Below are 22,779 nucleotides of genomic sequence, written 5' to 3'. Positions count from 1 at the left end.
TGCCTTCTCTCACCGCGGGCTCGTGATGTGCCCTGAAGCCGCCGCCCAGCGAGTTTCCCACGGGAGCGCTGATCCTGCTCTTCATTTTCCTCTTGGTGTGTGGGATTTTCACTCTTTTCGTCACTGTTTTGCTTCAATCTGTCTCAAAAAAACCAATAAAATCTGTAGTTTGTGACCCTGCAACCTGCTGGTGTTGGTCTGTTTGTTTGCTGATGGATCCAGAGGGTTTTGCTGCACTTTTCGCCTTTTCCTGGTGTTTTTTCCTGTCTCCAAGGTGTTCACTAGAGGAACACTAAGAAAATCAGGGCATCCCTGATACATTAATTCAAGCAGGAGTTTCTGGCACCTCTGGGAGCGATATTTGCCCTCTCAGTATAAAATAATAGAGAAATAGGAAGAAAATAGGAGAGGAGAAGGTCATTTGGAGACCTCACAGCACCTCACAGAACCTGGAGGGGTTCCAGGGAAGCTGGAGAGGGACTTTTCCTCAGGAACTGCAGGGACAGGACACAGGGAATGGGGTCAGAGTGACAGAGGGGAAATTTAGGTTGGATATTGGGAAGAAATCGTTCCCTGTGAGGGTGGTGAGGTCATGGCAAAGTTTTTCCAGGGAATTTCTGGTTGCGCCATCCCTGAAAGTGTCCAAGGCCAGGTTGGATGGGGCTTGGAACAACCTGGGATAGTGGAAGGTATCGCTGCCCATGGCAGGGGTGGGACTGGATGATGTTTAAGGTCCCTTCCAACCCAAACCAGTTTCTGATTCTATGAAAATAATTCGTAAACTCACCGAGGACGGGAATGTTTTCTGAAGGAGTCTGGCACAGACACATCCCGACTGGGAAAGCTCCGTGGATTTCTGCCAGCCGAAGATCTGCCTCAGGACCTACAGCCAGTCCCTGCAGACAGCCTGGCAGGACATGGAGGCTCTGCCTCTGCCAAACTCAGTCACCAGGTATTGAGCTGAAGCTGTAAAACAACTGCTGAGAAACCTCTGCTGCCTTTGAGGGTCAGTTGGGGTTGTATCAAAACATGAGGGCTCTGCAATGCCATCCTTCTGATGTATTTAATGCCCTTTTCTGACTCTGTTTCCACCCTGCTTCAGTCCCTCGTTGGAATTATGATCCACATCCCACTCCCCAAAAAGGCTTCGGGTACTTTGGTTCCAGCAAGAGCTGGGCACGAGCACCCAGGGTGGGAAATGCCCACCTCGATTCCCTTCTCACAGCTGCAGGATTTGCCAGTGGGAAATTTCCCTCAGGAGGCACAAGTGGAGTGCGTCCCTTTGCTTCTGCCCCATTAACTCCTTGTGAATTAACGAACGCATCTGTCCAAGCGCATTTCTGTCTCCTACCGGGAAGGAAATGCCGCGCGTGTTCTCCTGCCCTTCACGGAGAAGTCACAATTACCTGCGTTGCTTCTCCAGTATTTCGCTCCAGGAATTGCTCTCATGCCAGGGAAGCCTGGGAAGGAGCTGTTGGCATTTCCTGCGATGAAACAGCTCTGAAATCTCAATCTGCTCCCCCTTGCACTGCACAGAGAGCAAACCAAGGTCCCCGTCACCATCCTCATGGCCGGTCTCAGTTCCCCTGGGCTGACCCCTCTCCCGAGCAGCCCCGGGATCCCTGAGGATGTCAGGCAGCAGCAGGGAACTGGCCAGGCAGGATCCACCATCCTCTCATTAGGCAGCTCACAGGATAATGTGGCGAGGTCCTCAACTGAGAGCTGCAATTTCGGAGCGTGAAAAAATTCCTCCCAAAATTCCTCCCTGGTGTTCCTGCCAGGGTTCAGCTGCCCAAGGCTCTGCCTTGCCTTGACCTCTCTCCCTCCCAGAAAATGGTTTCACCTCAACAAAGTGTCCTCCTGAGTCCCTGCCTCCCACTCAGCTCCACCAGCCCAGTTGGGACCAGTTTCCATGCTGGGCACTTCTCTTCCACTTCAATCTTCTCACCTTTGGTTCATTCTGGGCTCCTTCCCCTTCCAATACCCTCAGAGGGCCCTGCACCAAATCCAAACCCCTCCCTCCCCACTGGGGGTCTGGCCAGGGGGGTCCTGCTCAGGGCCAGGGTCCCAGGACCCAGCTGGATTTCAGCTGGATGCCAGGGGAGGCTGCAGGAGGGAAAGGTTGACTTGGGGGTGCATCACACCCAGTCCCAGAGCCACCGTCCCTTGTGTCACCTCTTGCACAGGCAGAGCAGCCCCTTAACTGCTTAATTAAAACATTCATAAAAATACTACTAACCATCCAAATGAATAAATAAAACGAGAACTTCCCAAACCTGGAAGTGCCCAAGGACAGGCTGGATGGAGCTCTGAGCAACGGGGTTCGGTCGGACGTGTCCTTCCCAACCCGAACCATTCCGCGATGGTTTTGCACAGAGTCACATGCGGGTGACTGAGCCCCAGACATCCCAAACACTCCTTGATCCCTGCTCATGTCCACGTCTGGTGACCGGGAACAAACACCCCCATTTTCCTGCCACTTTGCCAATTTGCTCCAAACACCATTCCGATGAAACAACCGGCACGATGCCGGGGTTCGGTTTCGGCTCCCGCACTGATTCAGCACCAGCTGCTCCTGAGTCAGTCCCGGAACATCTCTGTCCAGCAGATACGAGGCCGCATTTTTTGGCTCCCTCGCAAGGTTGTGGGGAGGACAAATTCATCCAAATTCATGGGAGCCCTTTGATTATCTCCGGGCTAAACCGTGACGAGGCAGAACAAGGGTGGTGATCAGCAGTAATGAGGCGAAATGCAAATTCCAGGCGACACATATGGCTAAAAAATATGGGTTTGGATGGATAAACAGGGAAGTTGGAATGGTCAATGCCTGTCTCACTTCCAGGAGGAAGGCTGGCTGGGAGTATAAAAGGGCTCTGGGCCCAGCTCGCTTCATTCGCTCGTCTTCTCCTCCCTTCACCTCTCTTCACTCTTCAGCAGGGTAAGTGAGAACTCCTAACGCTTCCCAAAGGGGAATTTTGGATATCTTACAGCAGTATGCAAGCGTTGCTGGGGATCTGGGATGGGCTTGGAAGTCGGGGTTTTACAAACTCTGCAGGAGGAGTTACAGGCACGAGCTGGAAATGTCCGGGGAGGCTCTGGGAGTATCACCAGGGTCATGCAGGGCAAGGGGATGGAGAATGTTCCAGAAGGGCCCAGAGTGAGGACTCGATGCTGGGCTGCCCTTCCTAAGACACCAGGGATGCCCCGGAATGAGTTGCTGGGCACCTGCACCGCAGGAAAAACCCAGAGGAGTTCCAGCCACGATTTACAAACGAGACACCCCTGGCTTTCCCCTCCTTGAACCCCCAAATACGAATTCATGAACAGAGCTCTGATTTAACCCCCTATTCTCGAACCTCCTTCTCCCACTCACAGCCTCTCTCTGCTCCTTCCAGCCTCTCTTCCTCTCCCACCACCCCCCAAGATGCCCAACGGTTGCTGCGGAGGATGCTGCGGTGGAAATAATTACTCCGTGACCTGCTACAGCAGCCCGCGGTGCTGCAAGACGCCGATGTGCTGCAGCCCCATGCAGTGCTGCAGCCCCTGCTGCATGCCCATGCAGTCCTGCTGCATGCCCATGTCCTGCTGCTACACCATCAGCAGCAACAACAGCGGCTGCTGCGGCGGCAGCAGCGGCGGCTGCTGCGGCGGCAACTGAACCCACCCGGCTCATTCCGTCTTGGATATGGATGGGGATGTGGATAACACCCCGAACGCTCTTCCCTCTGTGCTTAGACACCGTAGAACTTCTCCTCTTTGCTGCCCTTCCCCCCCGAGTGCTTTGCTGTGCCCTGAAGCCGCTGCCCAGCGAGTTTCTGGTCCTGCTCTTCCTTTCCCTCCTGGTGTGTGGGATGTTTAATGCTGCCCAAGTCTCCTTCTCCCTTCTCTTTCTTTAATCCCCAATTAGTCATGAAAGACAATAAAATTTGTAACTTCTGATCCTGCAAACTCCTGGGTTATGTTTATTCATTTATCTTTATCCTTTAAACAGCGGCTCCGGTGTAGGATGTGTTTAGCGTTTGCCTAATTGATTAAGGTAATTAATTTTGCATGTTTGTCACTCTACAATGACAACACCCCGTGTACCTGGTGAACTGGGACTTGGCAAGTGAAAAATGTCATCTCAGCAAGAGGAGCATGAGTTTAATTCCATCTTCCTCCTGCTGATTTGAAGATCATCTCTGTGGTCCTAAGAAGCGTCTCTGTGGTCCTAAAGCCAGAGCTGAAGGTCTTTTTTTCCTAAAGGGAATCTTTCCAGAGAATTTGCAGAGCTTTAAGGGAAGCTTCTTAAAAGGTTTGATATCTTGTCCATGAGATTAAATAGACCAGCAAGGGAGGTCTGCATGGAGGGAGGGAATCACTGGAAGATGTGGAGGTCATGGAATCACAGGATCATTCAGGTTGGAAGGGACTGTAAAGCTCATCCAGTCCCACCCCCTGACACCTCCCACTAGCCCAGGTTGCTCAGACTTAAGTCCAGCCTGAAGGATTCAGAAATGCTGAGTCGTTTTCTCTGGGTTCTGTTAAAATGTGGGAAACTTTAAGAGATGAGATTCAGAAATTCATCATTCACACTTGGGGATCTGTGAAATCCTCAGGAAGTGACTCCAAAACTCCTCGAACATGAAAAAAATCCAAAGCCAGCAAAAACCTCTGGGACTCTGGCAATGAGTTCTAAACCTAAAATCCTCCTTGGCCATAACAGATCCCGAGGTTTTTTCCATCTTTCCACACAAATCCCATGGCTTCCTGCCAGGCACTTCCACTTCTCCAGTAGCTACAGAATAAATCACAGCAGAGCCGTGTCAGGTGCCAGCACAGCCCTGGAGCCACACCCCTGAATTCTGCACATGCTTTCCCCAGTGATTCAAACCCAAATTCCACTGGACAGAGGTCTGAGCATCCCTGGCAGAGCCTCCACATGGAAGTGCCTTTGGAGCCCCAGGGGCTCCCGGGAGAGGAATTTTCCATTTAAAAAATGTCTCGGCCACAGAAATGCGAAATGGAACAGCTCCACAGACCGTGAATCAAAGCAAAAATGCCAGAAAGGTGGACACGGTGCTTGGCAGGGCCTGGAATTGTTTGTGTGTGAGGTCATCGCTCCTCTGGTGTCCCCATTCCAGACTTTCCACACATAAAAGGCTTTTCCTTGCCCTAACCACTCACTTGGCCGAGGTGCTCTGCACTTGGGAGGGAATTAATTCATTTAAATCAGGGAACAAACATCCCATCCCCAGCCTGCCGTGGTCCTGGATTCCCATCTCCCAGTCACCCACGAGAACAACACCCGCTGCTCCTCACGCTGCTGGGGCCACCCTGGAATCCCTCGTCTTCCTCTGGAAGGACTCCTGCACCTTCCCGTGGTTTTCCCACTGCCACCAGAGTCTCCTTTTGGGCACATCACTCAGCATCCCGGCATTCCAGGTATCCTCATCGCAGGTTCCCGCCTGACTAACACGAGCTAGGAGCCCATTTGAGCATGACCAGTGGCAGAAGTAATGAGATAATGGCCACTGCCTCTGCGGAGCTGCGCTGACACCGGGGCAGGCGCTAATTGCGGCTGATTAATCCCACAGCGAGTGCCAGAAACAAAACACACACACAGCAGCGGCCTCAGTGCTCAGCTATTCATTCCCAGGACGTGCCTCATTCCCAGCAGAGCTCGGCCACTTATAAAAGCTTTCAGCCCCAGCTCTGTCCTCAGGACTCCGACTCCCTGCTCAGCCCGTCCGTCTCCGCTCGCAGGGTGAGTTGGAGTCTCTCAGCCCTCTCAGATTCCTCAGTTTTTTCTTGGAAATAGCAAAAAAAAAAAAAAAAAGGCATCGGTGGTTTGTTTTCTTTTTCCCAGGCTGCTTATGCCCAAGGGCTTGGTCACTCTCAAAGGATTTGTGAGTCATGGGGGAAGCAGCTCCCGAGGGAATTGGGGGGGCTCAGCCTGGAGAAAAGGGGGCTCAGGGGGGACCTTGTGGCTCTGCACAAGTCCCTAACAGGAGGGGGCAGCCGGGGGGGTTGGGCTCTGCTCCCAGGGAACAGGGACAGGAGGAGAGGGAACGGCCTCAGGCTGGGCCAGGGGAGGCTCAGGGTGGGCACCAGGAGGAATTTCCTCCTGGAAAGGGCGCTCAGGCCTTGGAACTGCCCAGGGAGGTTTGGAGTGCCCATCCCTGGAGGTGTCCAAGGAATACCTGTACATGGCACTCAGTGCTCTGGGCTGGGCGAAACGATGTTGATCCATCACGGGTTGGGCTGGATGAGCCTGGAATTCTTTTCCAACCCCAATAACACCCAGATTCTGTGATCTCTGTCCCAGGATGCTCTACCAGAAAGGCGGCACCGACCACGACCTGTGCCAGCCCTCCCCGGGCTGCGGCCAGAAGGGCTGGACATGGCCCAGCTCCACCGGGCACTGCCACGACTCCCCCAAGATCTGCCACAACTCCGGCAGCCTCAGCCACGACATTGAGGGGTCCTGCCAGAGCCCACCCCAGGGCTGCCACCCCGGCCAGCTGTGCCCACCGCAGCCCAGCTGCTGCCCGACCCCGCAGAGCTGCAAGCCCCGGCGGCGGGTGGAGGTGAGCCCGGTGCCCCCCGTGTGCCCCCCACCCGTGAAGATCCATCGCCGGCCGCTGGAGCAACACCGCCCGTGCCAGCCCTGGCCGGAGCCCGAATCCTGCGGGAAGCCCCGGAGGCGAGTGGAGCAGTGTCCCGAGCAGGATGAGGAGCCCCCGGTGGTCCTGCAGCCGCGGCCGCTGCAGCATCGCTGTCCCTGCATCCAGCGCTGCCCCCGGCCCGTCCCCTGCTGCCCTCGGCCCATCCCCTGCTGCCCCCGGCCCGTCCAGCGCTGCTGCCCGGCCGCTGTCCCTGTGCCACCACACCCTGGCCACCACCAGCAGCACAAGCAGGTCACTCTGGTGCCAGTCTGTGTGAAGAGCTGAGCCCAGCGAGGCGCCGGGACCCCTCCCCAGCTCCTACCCCCTCATGGCGGGGCTGGAGGGGATTCACCCCCTGCCCAAAGGATGCTCCCAGCCCCGCTCTGGGCCCGTTCCTGCTCTTTGCACATCAGATTTGGAGTCTGCAATCCCCCGCTTGGCCCCAGCAGCCACACTTTAAATTCCCAGCTTCCTCCCCTGCCTGGTTTGGTTTTCCCTGGGGAACAGCAGCTGGGTGTTCCCCCTTCTGAGGAGCACTGGGAGGTGGAGGAGCCGCCACGGATTCACCTTCTCCCGGCGGTTCACCGGACTGTGCTTTCAAGGCTGTTTGAAAGTAGCACCAGGACTTTCCTGGGAAGAAAAAGGAATCACTGTGACGGCAGGAGCACCAAGGACTCCTGCAATTTTATCTCCTCCCCGTGTATTCAAGAATAAAGTTGAAAAATATTTAGCAAACCCTTGGTTCCTCTCTTTCTTACCCCCACAAGCATCACCGACATTACGATGAGAAGACATTAAAAGCCATTAAAGCTCTCACAAGGAAATTTGTGCATTTAAATCAGAATCAGGGTTCACGCGTGAGGGGTTCAGCTCTGGCTGCAGCCGTTCCACCAGGCGGGGTGGTGGAAAATCCTCCACACCGTGGTTTACCCACTCTGGGACCTCGGGATGGACAGATACAGGCACAAACATTTGCTCTGCAGCTTCTTCCCCTGTGCACGGGGAGGACATCCTCATTTAAATGTTAATTACGATAATGAGCGCATGGCCCGGCACGGGAGGTGCGGCTGTGCATGCCGGGGATGCCTTTTCACTCCCGCAGGAAGGTGCAGGCCAGGCTCTTGCAGGCACACGGGTAACGTGCTCCTTCTCCTGACTTTGCCAGAAAATCCTCCCACAAAGTGCGTTGAAATATCTGATTTAATTTCTTTGTGTTGCCTCAGCATCGCCCCGGCGTGTCCTCACACAACCACCGCGGAGAACTGGGAAGGACAAAAGGAAATTCATCCTCGTTTCCTTCACCACAACCACTTATTTTTCTCGTGTCTCATTTTAGCCAAATAAAAAAACCACTCACCTATAAAATGTAACTTGGGAGAGCCCTTTTTTTTTATTAGGGATTTTCTTCCCAGCCTTTTCCCGTTTCCCGCGTGGTGACTCAGAGCCCACAGACCAAGGGCCAGCTCAGCCCTCACTTCCAGGTCCTATTTGGTCCAGTTCATCTTCCAAGCTGCTTTGCATCAGCCCTCGCATCCCAGTTACCCCATCCCAGTTACCCCATCCCAGTTACACCATCCCAGTTACCCCATCCCAGCCACCCCATCCCAGCCACGGGACCATTCCTTCAGCAATTCCAGCCGCTCACCCCAATCCAGTGAGGATTTTCCAAGTCCATCCCATTATCCAGGGCTTTAATTGAGATGTTAAACAGCACCAGCACCAGAATCACCCCCACGTGGTTCATCCAGCCAGACCAAGCCTTCACCAGCTTGACCCCAAGGCTGCTGTGGGAGACTGCGCCAAAAACCCCGCAGGAACTGGGGCAGCACCATCATCGCACTCAGAACCATGGAATTGTGGATGGTTTGGGTTGGGAGGGACCTCAAAGGATCATCTTGGCCATGGGGAGGGGGCCAAGCCTGGAATGCAGAAACAGAGAGGAAACAGAATCACAGAATGGCTTGGCCTCGAAGGGACCTTAAGGATCATCTCACTCCAACTCCCACAGGCAGGGACACCTTCCACTACCCCAACCCTGTCCAACCTGGCCTTGGACACTTCCAGGGATGAGGCAGCCAGAAATTCCCTGGAAACCCAATGTCAGGCCCTCCCCAACCTCTTCATCACCGAGCACAATTTGGTTTCGGTGGCTCTGAGCTGGCTCTTCCCATCACCTGCTCGTGCTTCACCTGGAAATGTTCCTCACGGGCAGCGGGAAGGGAGGGCTGGGCCAGAGCTGCCATCACAGCTCCTGACTCACAGGTCACCCGTCAGTGTCTTGGTCCCCTGCAGAGGGTGAATAAGTCCTTTATTACCTGTCTCACACAGACAAAGTGTGGCTTAAGCCATGTCAGTCTTTTATGTGCCCCGCTGGGGCCCGATGTTATAATTAAAGATGCTTATCAGAAATCGTGAGTCAAGCAGAACATGCCAAGCACTGGGAACAGCATCCAAATGGAGGAGATGTTTTGCCAATAAATAATTTAATCCTCGTTCCTGCTGCGTGTTTCATGTGCAGGGGAACACTCAGAGCTCTATAAAAGCCCTCGGCCCCTTGGCCTCTCACATTCTGCTCCCCTGGGCAGCGCCTGACTCCGCTTGAGAGCTGGTGAGACTCAGCTGGGTCCCTTCTTGGGTGGGGGTCTGGGTGTGGGAGGTCACACCTGACCCTTCAGACCACGCTCTGCTCCCAGGGGTGATGGGCTGAGCCACAGGAGATGCTCTTGCGGGACCTGGGGATGGGATTTACAGCGGTGCCATCACGTGCTGCGGTGCCTTGTGGTTGGTTTTGTTCCTGGAGGGGAAAAAATTGAAAGGGAAGCTCAGAAAGAGGGTTTGGGTGTAATCCGGCCAGTTGTTGGGCAACTGCAGGAATTTCCTCAGGATCCAGGCTCTCAGGATAAGCCCATGGAAATTAAATGGAATCAGAGGAGATGCTGACACCAACCCACCTCTTTTCCAGGTTTTTCCCTACAGCCCCAACATGATTTACTCCTCTGGAAGGGAATCCTACTTCAACCTGAACTCCACCTGGTACGATCCCTCGGGATCCTGGCTGGACACCCGGCGCACGCCCTTCCGCTACGGCTACGCCAACTGCTGCTCCTCGGGCTGTGACGGCGAAGGCGTGGAGGGCATGAGGGGCCACGACTACCGGCACTACGGCTACCGGCAGCCCCGCTGCTCCGAGCGCTGCCACGGCTACTCCGGCTCCTCTTCCTCGTGCCACGGAGGGGGCTCCAGCTGCGTCAGGAGACCCACGTACAGCTACGGGGCATCAGGGGGATGCCAGGGCTACGGGAGGTCCGTGTGCTCCGAGAGGTGCCATGGATCCTCGGGCTCGTGCCATGGGGGCAGCTCCAGCTGCGTCAGGAGGCCCACGTACACCTACGGGGGCTCGGGGGGATGCCAGGGCTACGGGAGATCCGTCTGCTCCGAGAGGTGCCACGGGTCAGGGGCCCAGGGCGGGAAGCCGTGCTGTGGGAAGCCCGTGCAGAGCATCCCAGTGCAGACCTGTCCCCCTCCAGTGCAGACCTGTCCCCCTCCAGTGCAGATCTGTCCCTGTCCCACCCCAGTGCAGATCTGTCCCGCTCCGGTGCAGCAGGGCTGTGTGCCCGTGGCCAAGGGCATCATCCCCCGCCAGCAGCAGAAGCAGATCTGCAAAGTGCCAGCCCAGAAAATCAAGTAAAGGATGTGAGGAGTGAGGGGAAACAAAGGAAACTTGTCCCTCTTGCCCCGTGTCCCTGTCCTGCTTTGTCACCGATCTCGGCTCTGTCCCCCCACTTGTAACGCGCTCTGAAGGTGTGACCCACCGTCTCTGTGAAATTTAAAACGCTCTTCACCTTATTTCACAGAGGACGTGGAGGCAATAAAAAACGCTGGCTCAAACCCCCCTTGCATCCGTGTTTTTTCCTCTTCCTCCCTCGGAGTGGCTTCTGTTCCTTCTGGTGGCCAAGGCTGGGTTTGCAGCGGCCTCGTCTGCCCTCACAAGGAGGCTCCGGGTTGGTTCCACCTGGTGGCTCCTCATTCCCACTCCAGGCAGTTTCCTGGTTGGGAAGTAACAGTTTTCATCGCAGAGTGTTTGTGCGAGGAGGTAATTAAATATTAATAAAGTTGTATAAAAAACGTCACATTTCATCAGAGAGGGGAAAAAGCAGAGGGTCTGTTTGGGACCGTGAGGGTACAGCTGGACTCGCACCATAAACCTCCAAAAAAAGCCCTGGGAAAGATATCAGGAAGAGGATTTGGGAATGGCTCTAACAGGGTGAAAGGCCTTGAATTCCTGGTAGGGTCTGGTGGGGTTGGGAGAGGAATCCCCTGGGAGGATTTCTGGAGCAAAGCAGGGATCCGGAGGCCGCTGTGAGTCACGGCACCACGTCCTCGGAGGCTCCTGGCACCTCACCTAACCCAGGCGCCAGCATCCGTCACCTCCTGGAGCCAGGATGTGACACAGGGCAGAATCAACCACTTCCCAGCGTTAACGGGTGGGATTTCGCCTGCAGGATAAGGAAAAGAAGCAAAAGCAGGTGCAGGGTGAGGGCTTTAGGGGTGGACACCTGGGGGCTGCTGAAACGGCCTGACGCTACCCCAAGCCTCCCCTGCCAACCTCTGAAAAGGCAATTCCTTCATAAAACCAACAGATTACCCCCCAAAAAAAGTCATTTCCCTCTCAGAATGGTGTCCATGGACCCAGGGATGCCTGTCCTAAAGAGCAGGAGCTTTGTAGGGGATACAGAGACCAACTGTAGGGTCACCACGGTCCTGTCCCACACACGGGCCCAGGTGCCCCCAGGCCCTGCTCAGGTGTTTGTCTCCATCGCCGAGACAAACGATGGAACAGGTTTATCCCCATCCATGGAATCAGGGCTGTAATTAATCGTGAATAATGAGTTTCACAAGGATTTTCATTCTCCCGACGTTTGTGAAACACCCCGAGTCGCGTTCGGATTTCCTCATCTATCAGTTCAGTGATTCAGTTCCACTGGGGACCAAGGAGTCTCTGGACTCTGGATTTTATTTTAATTCTATCCAGGCTATTTTTGATATCACAGTGGCCTCTAAGTTCCTGCAGAAGATCAGGCCTGGAGCTCTCCGTGGGCAGAAAGACTTCTTTGTCGCCGAAGCAGAGCTTTAAAGACGCGGATCCCGATGTCCTCCCACTCCTACAAGGATGTTCTCTGTGTCCTACAGGGCTTTAAATTCCTTCTGTTTGGGTTGAAACCTTTGAGTAAAGAAAGGACTGGCTTGAAAAATTACAGCACCGCTTTTAGTGCTTCTTTGCTGGTTTTGCGCTGAATTTTTGGTGTTTCTTTGATTTGGACGCTGTCCAAATATGTTTATTTTTACTACGCACCACCGTGGCCTTTTTTGTTCCCTTTCCCTTTTCTTTCTGGGTTCCCTTTACAACCCCACAATCCCACCCCATGATCCCACCTTCCCACCCTCTAACATCTGTCCCTTCCTGGTTTGGGCTTTAGGCACGAGGAAGAGGTAAATGCTGCAGTCAAAGGCGACAAAAACCATCCCGAACCCTCCCCACCCCCGTGCCCAGGCCAGGCATGGGGGGGACAATTAACATTTTTATGGAGTAACAAGAGGGATGTTGGGATATTGATCTGCTCCGTGAGTCAAAAGAGCAGTGCAAAAACTCCCAATTAGCCAAGTGCTCGGGGTGCTGAGCAATCAGGTCCCTCCAGTGGGGCCCCATCTCGTTTCCGGAGGAGAAGCCCGGGCCGGGCTATAAAAGCCCTCGCTCATCGTTTCTCCTCAGCGTCTCAGCTCCTCCACATCTCCTCTTGAGCTCCTTCTGATCCAGGTGAGTCCAGATCCATCAGACTTTTGCTCTTTTAATGCTCTCCAGCTGCTCCCTAATCCCGAGCTCTTGGGCACTTCTCTTCCACATCCTATCTCCACCTCGTTTCTTCTGCCAAGTAGGAAAATGTAAAAATTCCTGGCTCAGGTGGCTGAGGACTCTGCAGGTCTTGCTCTGGAGTCTGTCCAGCTCTATTCTCTTCTCTTCTCTTCTCTTCTCTTCTCTTCTCTTCTCTTCTCAACTTCTCTCTGGTGTTTAAGAGAAAGCCTTGCCCAAAGAGGCCACCACAGGCAGATGAGCAGTGATAACGCTTCTCCTCTTCAAGAACTTGGCTCAGAATCACAGAATCACAGAATCATGACATCATGGAATGGGTTGGGTTGGAAGGGACCTTAAAATCAGCTCATTGCACCCCCTGCCATGGGCAGGGACACCTCCCACTATCCCAGGTTGATCCGAGTCCCATCCAACCCGGCTTTGGACACTTCCAGTGTCCCTGGTCATTGCCTTCACTCATGGATGAGTTTTCCCAGCAGGTCTCCAACCATGTGCTCCCGCCAGGACAAGGACCAATGCCACCAGCAGGAATGGTCCTCCTGCCACAGCAGCGGGTCCGGATGCCACGGGAGCAGTGGCGGATCTGGGTGCCACAGGAGCAGCGGATCCGGTTGCCATGGTAGCAGTGGTGGATCCGGATGCCACAGGAGCAGCAGATCCGGTTGCCATGGTAGCAGTGGTGGATCCGGATGCCACAGGAACAGTGGTGGATCCGGTTGCCATGGTAGCAGTGGTGGATCCGGTTGCCATGGGAGCAGTGGTGGATCCTGCCATGGTAGCAGTGGTGGATCCTGCCATGGAAAGCCGCAGGAGTGCCAGCAGCAAATCTACCAAGTATCCTCGAAAATGAAGTGATCACCCCACCACCTGGAGGTGATCCACAGGAAATGTCCTGGATCGTGTGCCGAGCTCAGAAAGCTTTGCGTGTCCCCAGCAATTTCCAAGGAAAATGTGTCCTTCCCCTCCCCTGGTGAGTGCTGTAACCTCTCCCGAGCTTCTCTGTGGGTGCTGAAATAAACTCTTTGTTCATGCTGGCACAGTTGTCTCTGGATCAATCTGTGACTACATTTGGGCCACCACAATCCAGAATTTGGGAGAAGCTTTGAGCCAAAGAGTCCTAGAGACAAAGAACCCCCTTTTTTCTGCCATTTGGCCCCAAAACGCCGCCCTTGGGGGAGGTACGGCCACGTGCTGGTGGCAAACCCCCAGCCAGCCTTTCTAGAAACGCTGTGCCCAGCCCTGCCAGAGCTCTGCCCTACCAGGGGCGTTGCACGATTGTTACACAATGATCGTTACTGCTAAATTTCTTCTCAACTTGTAATTAAAACGAATTGGGTAATTTATTGCTCTGGTATTGCCATCCATGAAGTGGATGTTACCTTGATAAGATTGTTCTCGAATGCGTCAGGAGGATCAGAAATTTCTGGCATTGCTGAAAAGGGTGCAGGCAGCAGCTCACTCCCTGTTTTCGGAGCAGGGATCGCTCAGGAAGGCTCCTTGTCCGCGTCTGGAATTTGCCTTGAGTCCCCCATTTTCAAACCCATTTTCAAGGCACATTAAAGTGGCCAGCCACAAAATGTAGAGGTGCCCATTGTTAACAAACTCAGAGCAATTAAAACACGAGGCACTGAACGCAGGGTGATGCCAAGAGCCAAAAATTCCTTTGAGTCTTTTTTTCCCAGAGGTCATTGACCACATTTCTGCTGAGGCCAGAACAAAACCCAATTAAAGAGCAGCGACCAAACCCAGGCACAGCTTGCCCTGACACTGTTCTAGATCATGACAGGAGTTTAGCAATACAGGAGAAGCTTCAGGTGGCTCACCTGATTCCTTCACCTGCCCTGTCCTCCCACCTTTCCCAAAATCCTCCGTGTTTGGGTAACAGCAGATGTGGATGGGTTTTGGATGGCAGGAACCACTCGGCCTCCATCTCCCTGTGGTCACCATAAAACCTTAACCAACGTGGTGAAAGACAAATCAAATCCGGATTTCAGCCTTTATTTGCTGTCTGTTTAATGATTGAAACATCTTCCAGAAGCTGAGAGAAAAGGGCCAAACGAGCTCCGTGGTCCTAAAGAATTCCCAGCCCACACAGCAGAAAGGTACAGGGAGTATCCCAAATTATTGCCTGTCACGAGCTCTCCATGTGGGGCTGTGCATCCGTCAGAATAGCACTGGCTAATTAGGAGCTAATTGGGCATCAGGGAAAACCTAAAAACGATGTTCCTACAGCTCTGGAGAAAGTCCCTGGGGTCTGCCAGTTCCCCATAACATGGCACCATCGTGTGTGGCCGAGGGCTCCTGTGGGATGCCTCCTCCTCCTCCAGCAGCACCGGAGCTGCTCACCTGGAATAAAACCACGGCAAAGCTGCTCTGGAATTATTCCCAGGCTGAGAGTCAACCACATAATTAAGCGCCTTGCTAATCCTGGATCGCTACCCAGGGCAGGGCTTATCCCTTCCAAAAATAAGAATTCCAGCTGCTCGTGGTCCTCCTGGCAACAGCAGAAACCTTGGAGTTTCTTCATGGCCCCACCGTGTTTTGACTGGTTCTAAGAGGAATGCACCAACGGTGATTCCAGGCAAATCCCAAAATCCCTGAGGTTGGAAAAGCCCTCCAAGGCCTTCGAGCCCAAGCTGTGCCCGATGCCCACCTTGCCACCAGCCCACAGCACTGAAGGCCACATCCAGGCATTCCTTGGACACCTCCAGGGATGGTGACTCCAAACCTCCCTGGGCAGCTCCTTCCAAGGCCTGAGCACCCTTTCCAGGAGGAAATTCCTCTTGATTCCGACCTGAACCTGCTGTCAGGGAGTTGTGGAGAGCCAGAAATTCCCCCTGAGCCTCCTTTTCTCCAGGCTGAACCCCCCCAGCTCCCTCAGGAATTCTCCAGCCCCTTCTCCAGCTCCGTTCCCTTCTCCACACTCACTCCAGCCCCTCTTGCCGGACGGGCCCAGACCTGGACACAGCACTGGACGTTCCCTTCAGCAGTGCCCAGCATGGAGGGAATTCCCACTAAGGAAGAGTTTTCTTCCTTCCCAAAGATGTCATCAGCACTTCCAGGCCCATCTCAGTTCTTAGGGGAGTCGCAGGCCTAGAGAACCTCAGGCCATTCTGGAAGGATGTTGTGATTTAGGGGTGAGACATCATTTCCCAAACCCTGAACCCAAAGGTTCAGGATCCCTCCCCGGGTGTGATCAACACCAAACCCGACCTGGGGAAACCAGGGCCACCCACACGACTCCCCCAGCCCAGCTCTGCGCAGGCACAGCCGGCAATTAAATTTCTGTGGACAGGAAAGGCGACCTATAAGGAGAGGCAATCCCAGCGTGGATCAGGTGAGTCACCCCAGGAGGCCGAGGAATGGGGAGGCAAAGAAATTTAAAAAGAGCCATCGGCGAATTAAATGAACGGGCAGAGCTGTGGGACAGGGAGGGGCTTCTTCTCCAGGTGGGGTGTGCAGAGAGCGTATAAAAGTGCTCCTGTCCCGGAAAGCCTCATTCCCTCTCATTCCTTCCTCGTCTCTTCCCTGCACGAGCAGCTCAGGTAAGAGCTGGGGGGCTCCGGAGCCCTCTGGGGGGTGGATGGGTTTGGACCTCCACACCTGGAACTGGGCTGGGATTTGTTCTGTGGGGAGTTGGGAGCAGGGGGTGGGTGAGGAGGGAGCCCAGGAGCTCAGAGGGAGAAGAGGTTGGGACATGGAGGGAGGGTCTGGCGTGTGGGCTCGGCATGGCTCCGCTTTGGAAAGCCAGGCACGGGCTGGGTGTCCCCAGCACCTTCAGTGGGACAATCCCATGGGGGAAAAGGATCCAGTGCAAGCTTTAAAGACAATTGTGGGATCTGGCTGAGACTGGAAAAAGGAACACCCGGATTCCTCTTGCCTGGAAGGGCAGGAGCAGGAAGGAAAAGCCCCTGACAGCTCCTGTGTCCCCACAGGTCAGCCAGCACAGGACCATGTGCTCCCGCCAGGAGAAGGACCAGTGCCACCGGCAGCAGCGCCAGAGCAGCGGCGGCTGTCACAGCTCCGGGGGTGGTGGCTGTCACAGCTCTGGTGGTGGTGGTGGCTGTCACAGCTCTGGGGGTGGTGGCGGCTGTCACAGCTCTGGGGGTGGTGGCTGTCACAGCTCCGGGGGTGGCGGCTGCCACAGCTCCGGTGGCTCCGGCTGCCACAGCTCCGGTGGCTCCGGCTGCCACAGCTCCGGCGGCTCCGGCTGCCACGGGAAGCCGCAGGTGCAGGTGCAGCAGCAGCAGCAGCAGCAGGTGCTGCAGGTGCCCCAGCAGAAGATGAAGTGACAGCGCTGCCCACGCGTTGTGCCAGCGCCAGCAGCCAAGGCCACGCGGGGACCGGCTCCCTCCCACCTCCCCAGAGCTTCCAAACCCTCCCCGGTGCCCTCCGGAGCCGTCATTCCTTGGGAAGGGCCTGGCTGGTGCTTCCCTGGTGCCCCCGGCTGTGCTCAATAAAGAGTTCCATTCCCTAAATCCCTCTTGTGTTGGTGTTTCCTTGAACTCCTCATCTTGTTTTCCAAAGCCAGGGAGGCAGCCTGGGAAAGGGTTTTAGGGTTGAGATGTTCTCCAGCCTCGTTCAAATGCTGAGTGAGGGCTCCGCTCATCCCCAGGAAACCCTGGAAGTGGTGACTCACCCTAAATTTTGAGGTCCCTTTCCTTTGCCTCTGAGGGTTCTGCCTGTTAAAAGTTATTTCTTTTCCCTGCAACCACAAAAGAAAAGGACAGAGACAGGATGGTGAGGAAGGGGATTCTCCCCCTGTGCTCTGCTCTGGTGAGATCTCCCCGGGAATGCTGAGTCCAGTTCTGGTGTTCCCAACATAAACGGGACGTGGAATTGTTGGAACAAGTCCAGAGGAGGCCATGAACTTGATAAAGGGCCTGGAGCCCCTTCCCTGTGGATCCAGGCTGGGAGAGCTGGGAATGTTCAGCCTGTGGAGACCTCAGAGCCTCTCCCAGGATCTGCAGGGGCTCCGGGGAAGCTGGAGAGGGGCTTTTCCTCAGGAACTTCAGGGACAGGACCCAGGGAATGGATTCAGACTGACAGAGGGGTAGGAAAGACACCCACAGCTGGGAACTCCTGATGGACAGTTCAGGCACCCAAAATTTGGGATGTGAGGGCATCCCGCCCTGGGGACACTGCAGCCACCGGGGGAAGTTGTTTCCAGTGTCACCACATCCCCCTCCGCCCAAGCTGGCACTTGTTTAAGGTCGGCCTCGATGATCTCAGAGGTCTTTTCCAGCCTCAGTGGACAATGTAGGACACAGCGAGCCCGGGGCCGGCTCCGCACCGTCCCGAGGGGGTTTGTCCAAAGTCCCCAGCAGCTCCCAGGAAAAGCAGGAAGGAGCTGATTCTCGGTGCTGAAATCCTTGATGTGACTTGGAAACGATGCTGGGTTTCAGCTCAGACAGTCCAAGCCCTGCTCCTGTCCCCTCCTCCCTCCAACATCTCCCCGGGCATTTCCCTCTAGCAACACTTCCTTCTCCAGAGGAATCCCTGGAGGATTTTGCCTTCATCCCATTGTCCCCGTGGCTGTGGCAGCTCTTCCATCTCACGGAGAAGAAAAAGCCACTTTCCCCTCTTTTTACCTGGATCATTCCTGGCTTTATCTGGTGCCAGCTCCAGAGCAGAGATGAGGCTCTTGGGAGCAGGAGAAGGGGCTATAATTAAATCTGGGCTTAACTTCACCGAGCAAAGCCCGAGCACACAAACCTCTGGAAAACCAGGCGCCCACGGGTTTTCCTGCTGGAGGCAGGCGAGGCTGGCAATTAGCAGCTGATGTGGCACAGGAAACAGATAAAAACGGAGCGATATCCATCAGCAGTGAGTCAAGGAGGTGTAAACAGAGAGGGCGGTCGGTGGGGAATTGGGTGTTGGATTGACAGATCCAGTGACACGGAGCTGTCTCATTTCCGGGAAAACCGAGGGACACCTCTATAAAGCTGCTCCCATTCCCGGGATCCTCAATCCCTGCTCTCGCTTTCCCCTCTCGCTCAGGTAACTCTGGCAGCACAGGTGGATGTTCCTTCTTGGGGGAACCATTGCCCAGCGGAGGGTGTGGGGCTGGGGCTGGGGCCGGGGTCGGGGTTGTGATGCTCGCGGGGTTTGGGGTGCAGGGAGGAAGGTCAGCACCTCTCTCGTGGATGATGATGGACCCGCCGATGGAATCCTCCAATGTGGACTCAGGGAACTGCTCCAGATCCCGGGAAGGAGCTGCTGGGATCCTGCACAGCAGCGCTGAGGGGGGGGGTTGAGATTGGGACAGGCACAGGGACCCCAGGACTGGGCCATTGGGACAATGGTGGCACTGGGACCGTGGAGGTGGTGGCACTCCAGCAGCCCCTGACAGCTCCTGTGTCCCCACAGGTCAGCCAGCACAGGACCATGTGCTCCCGCCAGGAGAAGGACCAGTGCCACCGGCAGCAGCGCCAGAGCAGCGGCGGCTGTCACAGCTCTGGGGGCGGCTGTCACAGCTCTGGGGGTGGCGGGGGCTGCCACAGCTCCAGTGGCTCCGGCTGTCACAGCTCTGGTGGTGGTGGTGGCTGTCACAGCTCTGGGGGTGGTGGCGGCTGCCACAGCTCCGGCGGCTCCGGCTGCCACAGCTCCGGCGGCTCCGGCTGCCACGGGAAGCCGCAGGTGCAGGTGCAGCAGCAGCAGCAGCAGCAGGTGCTGCAGGTGCCCCAGCAGAAGATGAAGTGACAGCGCTGCCCACGCGTTGTGCCAGCGCCAGCAGCCAAGGCCACGCGGGGACCGGCTCCCTCCCACCTCCCCAGAGCTTCCAAACCCTCCCCGGTGCCCTCCGGAGCCATCATTCCTTGGGAAGGGCCTGGCTGGTGCTTCCCTGGTGTCCCTGGCTGTGCCTTGGCCCTGTGAGGTGCTCAATAAAGAGTTCCATTCCCTAAATCCCTCTTGTGTCGGTGTTTCCTTGAACTCGGAATCACAGGATCGATGAGGTTGCAAAAGACCTCTGAGATCGCTGATTCCAAGCTTCTCATCCTTGTTTTCCGTGCCACTGGAAGGCTGTAGATGGATTAATGTAGATGGATTAATGTAGATGGATCATTCCTGGTGGGTCGTCCCTGAGGGATCATCCCTGGGGAATCACCAGCTCCCCTCTGCCCCCTCAGCTGAAGACAGATCCCAAATGTTGGAGAAAGCCCAAAAACCTCTCCCCATCCCACAGCCCAGAGCCCCCACAAGCTTCCCAACCCTGCCCCGACCCCTCGGAGCTTCCCCACCACAGCTTTGAGCACCCTCCTGCCTCGGGAGGCTCCTGAAACCCAGACGGGCACCAGGCTGTACAGTTTTTATTGGGTTTTTTGTGGTCTTACAAACATTTGTGTGAGAAGGAGAAAAATAAGCCAGAAGAAAAACACCTTTGGGATATTTACAGTGCGGAAACATCTCCGTGAAAACCACGGATGAACCCCCTCAGCCAGGTGGGAGCTGAAGGCCTGGCTGCAGCTGAGGTGTATTTTTGGTGTGTCCACCCCCCCGAAAACCCGTGAGAATTTTGCTGTTGGCTCCAAACGAGCTGGAGATGAGCTCCCAACAATAAACCTTTAATTTTCCCTGAGGAATTGCCACTCTTGGATTTATTATTGCTGCACGGGCTGAGTCAAGTAATTACCCTGCTCATCCCAGCCCTATTAACCAGGGATTTTTTCACTTTCTCCCCATTAATAACCGGGGTGAAGGGGTTGGGATTTCAACCGTTGCTTTTTGTGAGAAGAAAAGAGAAAATCTGTCCCCACCCACCCACCCCGAGCCTTCAAAGCTGCGTTTTCAGAGCACCCCAAGGAGACACCGCTGGAGCATCGGGACCAAAGGAGACCTGGGGATATTTTTGCCTCATGGAGGTAAATTGGTGGAGCTGGACATTGGTCTTCGCTTCTCCCAGGACGTGGCCTGGCCTGGAGGAGCAGCGAGAGCCTGGAAGGAGATCCCACCATTGCTGGTGCCCACGGAGCAATCCAGGGATCCTATGGAAAGGGAGGAAAACCCACGGGGGGTTCGCCCACAGCCACCCCAAAACCCGGCAGGAGCCGAGTCCCTCCCTCCAGCCCCCTCTGCTTTGCACTGATTTCTGCCCAATTACTGTTCCGTTTTAATTAGAGCTGATTAAATCCCCTCCAGAGCTCGGCTCCTGCTCCATCCCACCCTCCGCAGTGGACGGGGCTCACTGGGATGACCACAAAGGTGAAGCCTTGGGGTGACACCGGGCCGGAGATGGCTCTGTCCCCACCTCACGAGGTGTCCAGGAGCTCTGGGTGCTCCTGGACTGTCCCTTACCTGCTCTCTCCACGTCCCAGGAGCAGCAGAGACCTCTCAGTACACGCAGGACTTGGCAGGACCCCTCTCCTTGTTCATGGGCTCCATGTCGGGGTCCGAGGCCCGGGGGATGGATCTGTACTTGCTGCTCGGGGACTTCTGAGGGGACAGGAGCTCATCAGTCCCTCCCAAAGCGGGGACAGGCTGGGATCCCCTCAGCCCAAGGAGCAGCCAGGGGTGGAGGATGCCCAAATCCTGGTGCCAGGGGTGCAGAGCCAGGATCACACCTGGATCTGCCCCTTCCACACCCTCCCATTCCCTGCAGGAAAAGGGGGACAGCAGGACCAGGACAGGGCACAGGAGCTTTGCAGGACAAACCCAAGGAAAATCCAAGAGTGGAAAGATCCCAGCCCAGCCCTGGATGTGGGGTGGCTGTTGCAGACCCCCTCACCCTCCCTGACCACCCCTAAATACCCCCCCAGCACCTTTCCCACCATCTTTCCCCGCTCCAGCCCATGCTGGTACCTTGACAGGAGTGAATTCCTGCTGGATCAACTTCTTGAACTCACTCCTGCTGAAGGGCTCCGGCTTCTTGCCCTTCCTGGCATTGCCCTGCGAGCTCTGCATCATGTCCGTGATGGCTTTAATGAGCTTGGACATGGCTCCAGTCCTGGAGAGGAGCAGAAATTGAAGCCACAGCCTCTGTCGGGGGCAGCAGGAAAATCCCTGTGTTCCCTCCCAAAAATTCCAAATATCCCGCTCAGCTTCAGCCTTCCTATATTTTATTTTAAGAGAGGTTAAAAGAAGCTTTCCTTTCCTGGCTTCTCTGAGGACTTTCACCTTAATTCCCTTCATTTCTCCACTTTCCCTGGTTAAATTAAAGGGAAGCTGTTCCCTGTAACCATCCAGGCACTTGTGGGGTGAATGAATCAGCTCCTGCAGGTGAGGAAAACGCATCCGAATTCCTGCCTGGGAGCTGATCCCATCCTGGTGCCTCCAGATCTGAGCCCTGCTGGGTAAAACCAGTTCCAAACCAACGCCGCAAACACAAAAGCTCATTTCAAACCCAAAACGAAACGGCGGAGACTCACCTGCACCAACCGGGGCCGGGGTGGGACTGGTGGGAGCAGCTCGGAGCAGCTCCTGGCAGGCTCCGGGAGTGGGAGGAGGGAGAGGATTCCTTCCGGTCAGTCCTGTTCTCTGGCTGCCTCTTCCCAGGGAGCCTCCCTCATTATCCTGCTGCTCGGAGGATGTTTACCAGCACACCTGGAGAGGTGTATGTAGGTCAGGGACAAAGGGCTCTGCACCTCCTTGGATTCCCAAAAAAAGCCAGCCAGAGGTTCCCATCCTCTGTAAAACTCTGCATTTAACATCCCCTAAATGTTTTTTTTTTTTCCCCTCCACAACCAAAGTGGTTTGGGAGTTCCTGAGCAAAGTTTAGAAAACGTTACAGACCAGAAAAATTCCTGCAGGAAACGGGGCTTTAATCTTATTTTTGGGGCTGTCCCAAATGTCACCGAGCTGCCTCTGGGCCCATCTCAGGCAATGCCAGCAGAGCTGGAGCTTCTCCGGTGGGACAGGAGCAGGAGCCCTGAACTGGCAGGGCAGTGGTGGCACGGTGGGGACACCTGGGGACACCCAGGTGGCCGTGAGGGTGATGATCTCCCTCCCACGGGAGAGTCACTCTTTGCACATCCTGATGGGACAGGGACAGGGTTCAACCTCGGGGTTCAGCCCTGGTGGAGAACGGCACAGCTTGGGGCCAGCCTGGGATCTGACCCCGATGGAGCCATGGCCGGGGTCAGGATGTGATCCAGGCCCTACAGAGCCATGTCCAGGGCCAGATTGGGATCCAGCCCCTATGGATCCCATCAGGGCACAGCGCCAGGCTGGGATCCAGCCCCAGGACTCTGGGAAAGGCCCCGGCTCCGGGGACGAAGCTGCTCCCAGGACGGGACATTTGGCTCAGGGCCCATTCCCTGTGTGGTC

At 55.5% G+C, this 22,779-nt stretch overlaps 5 protein-coding genes across 5 annotated transcripts; 4 read left to right on the top strand and 1 right to left on the bottom strand.

Moving 5' to 3' along the window:
- Window positions 1-6,308: 6,308 nt before the first annotated feature.
- LOC309583099 (uncharacterized protein) lies at window positions 6,309-6,932 on the top strand (the record flags this gene model as incomplete). The annotated part of the gene is made up of 1 exon (XM_082298625.1): window positions 6,309-6,932. One exon carries the CDS (start codon window positions 6,309-6,311, stop codon window positions 6,930-6,932), a length of 624 nt encoding a protein of 207 aa, XP_082154751.1.
- A 2,698-nt stretch (window positions 6,933-9,630) lies between these two features.
- Window positions 9,631-10,335, top strand: LOC309583098 (uncharacterized protein; the record flags this gene model as incomplete). Its single annotated transcript, XM_082298624.1, has 1 exon — window positions 9,631-10,335. One exon carries the CDS (start codon window positions 9,631-9,633, stop codon window positions 10,333-10,335), a length of 705 nt encoding a protein of 234 aa, XP_082154750.1.
- Window positions 10,336-13,005: 2,670 nt separating this feature from the next.
- On the top strand, window positions 13,006-13,371 carry LOC309583250 (uncharacterized protein; the record flags this gene model as incomplete). The annotated part of the gene is made up of 1 exon (XM_082298836.1): window positions 13,006-13,371. The coding sequence occupies one exon, from the start codon at window positions 13,006-13,008 to the stop codon at window positions 13,369-13,371; it is 366 nt and encodes a 121-aa protein (XP_082154962.1).
- A 3,098-nt stretch (window positions 13,372-16,469) lies between these two features.
- On the top strand, window positions 16,470-19,218 carry LOC309583249 (uncharacterized protein; the record flags this gene model as incomplete). Its single annotated transcript, XM_082298835.1, has 2 exons — window positions 16,470-16,775; window positions 19,156-19,218. The coding sequence occupies 2 exons, from the start codon at window positions 16,470-16,472 to the stop codon at window positions 19,216-19,218; spliced, it is 369 nt and encodes a 122-aa protein (XP_082154961.1).
- A 1,629-nt stretch (window positions 19,219-20,847) lies between these two features.
- LOC309583097 (uncharacterized protein) lies at window positions 20,848-21,450 on the bottom strand (the record flags this gene model as incomplete). The annotated part of the gene is made up of 2 exons (XM_082298623.1): window positions 20,848-20,949; window positions 21,316-21,450. 2 exons carry the CDS (start codon window positions 21,448-21,450, stop codon window positions 20,848-20,850), a joined length of 237 nt encoding a protein of 78 aa, XP_082154749.1.
- Between the last annotated feature and the right edge of the window lie 1,329 nt (window positions 21,451-22,779).

The sequence above is a fragment of the Coloeus monedula genome (genome assembly GCF_965178545.1).
Source record: "Coloeus monedula genome assembly, chromosome: 29".
NCBI lineage: Eukaryota > Metazoa > Chordata > Aves > Passeriformes > Corvidae > Coloeus > Coloeus monedula.
This window is presented reverse-complemented; position numbering and strand designations above follow the sequence as displayed.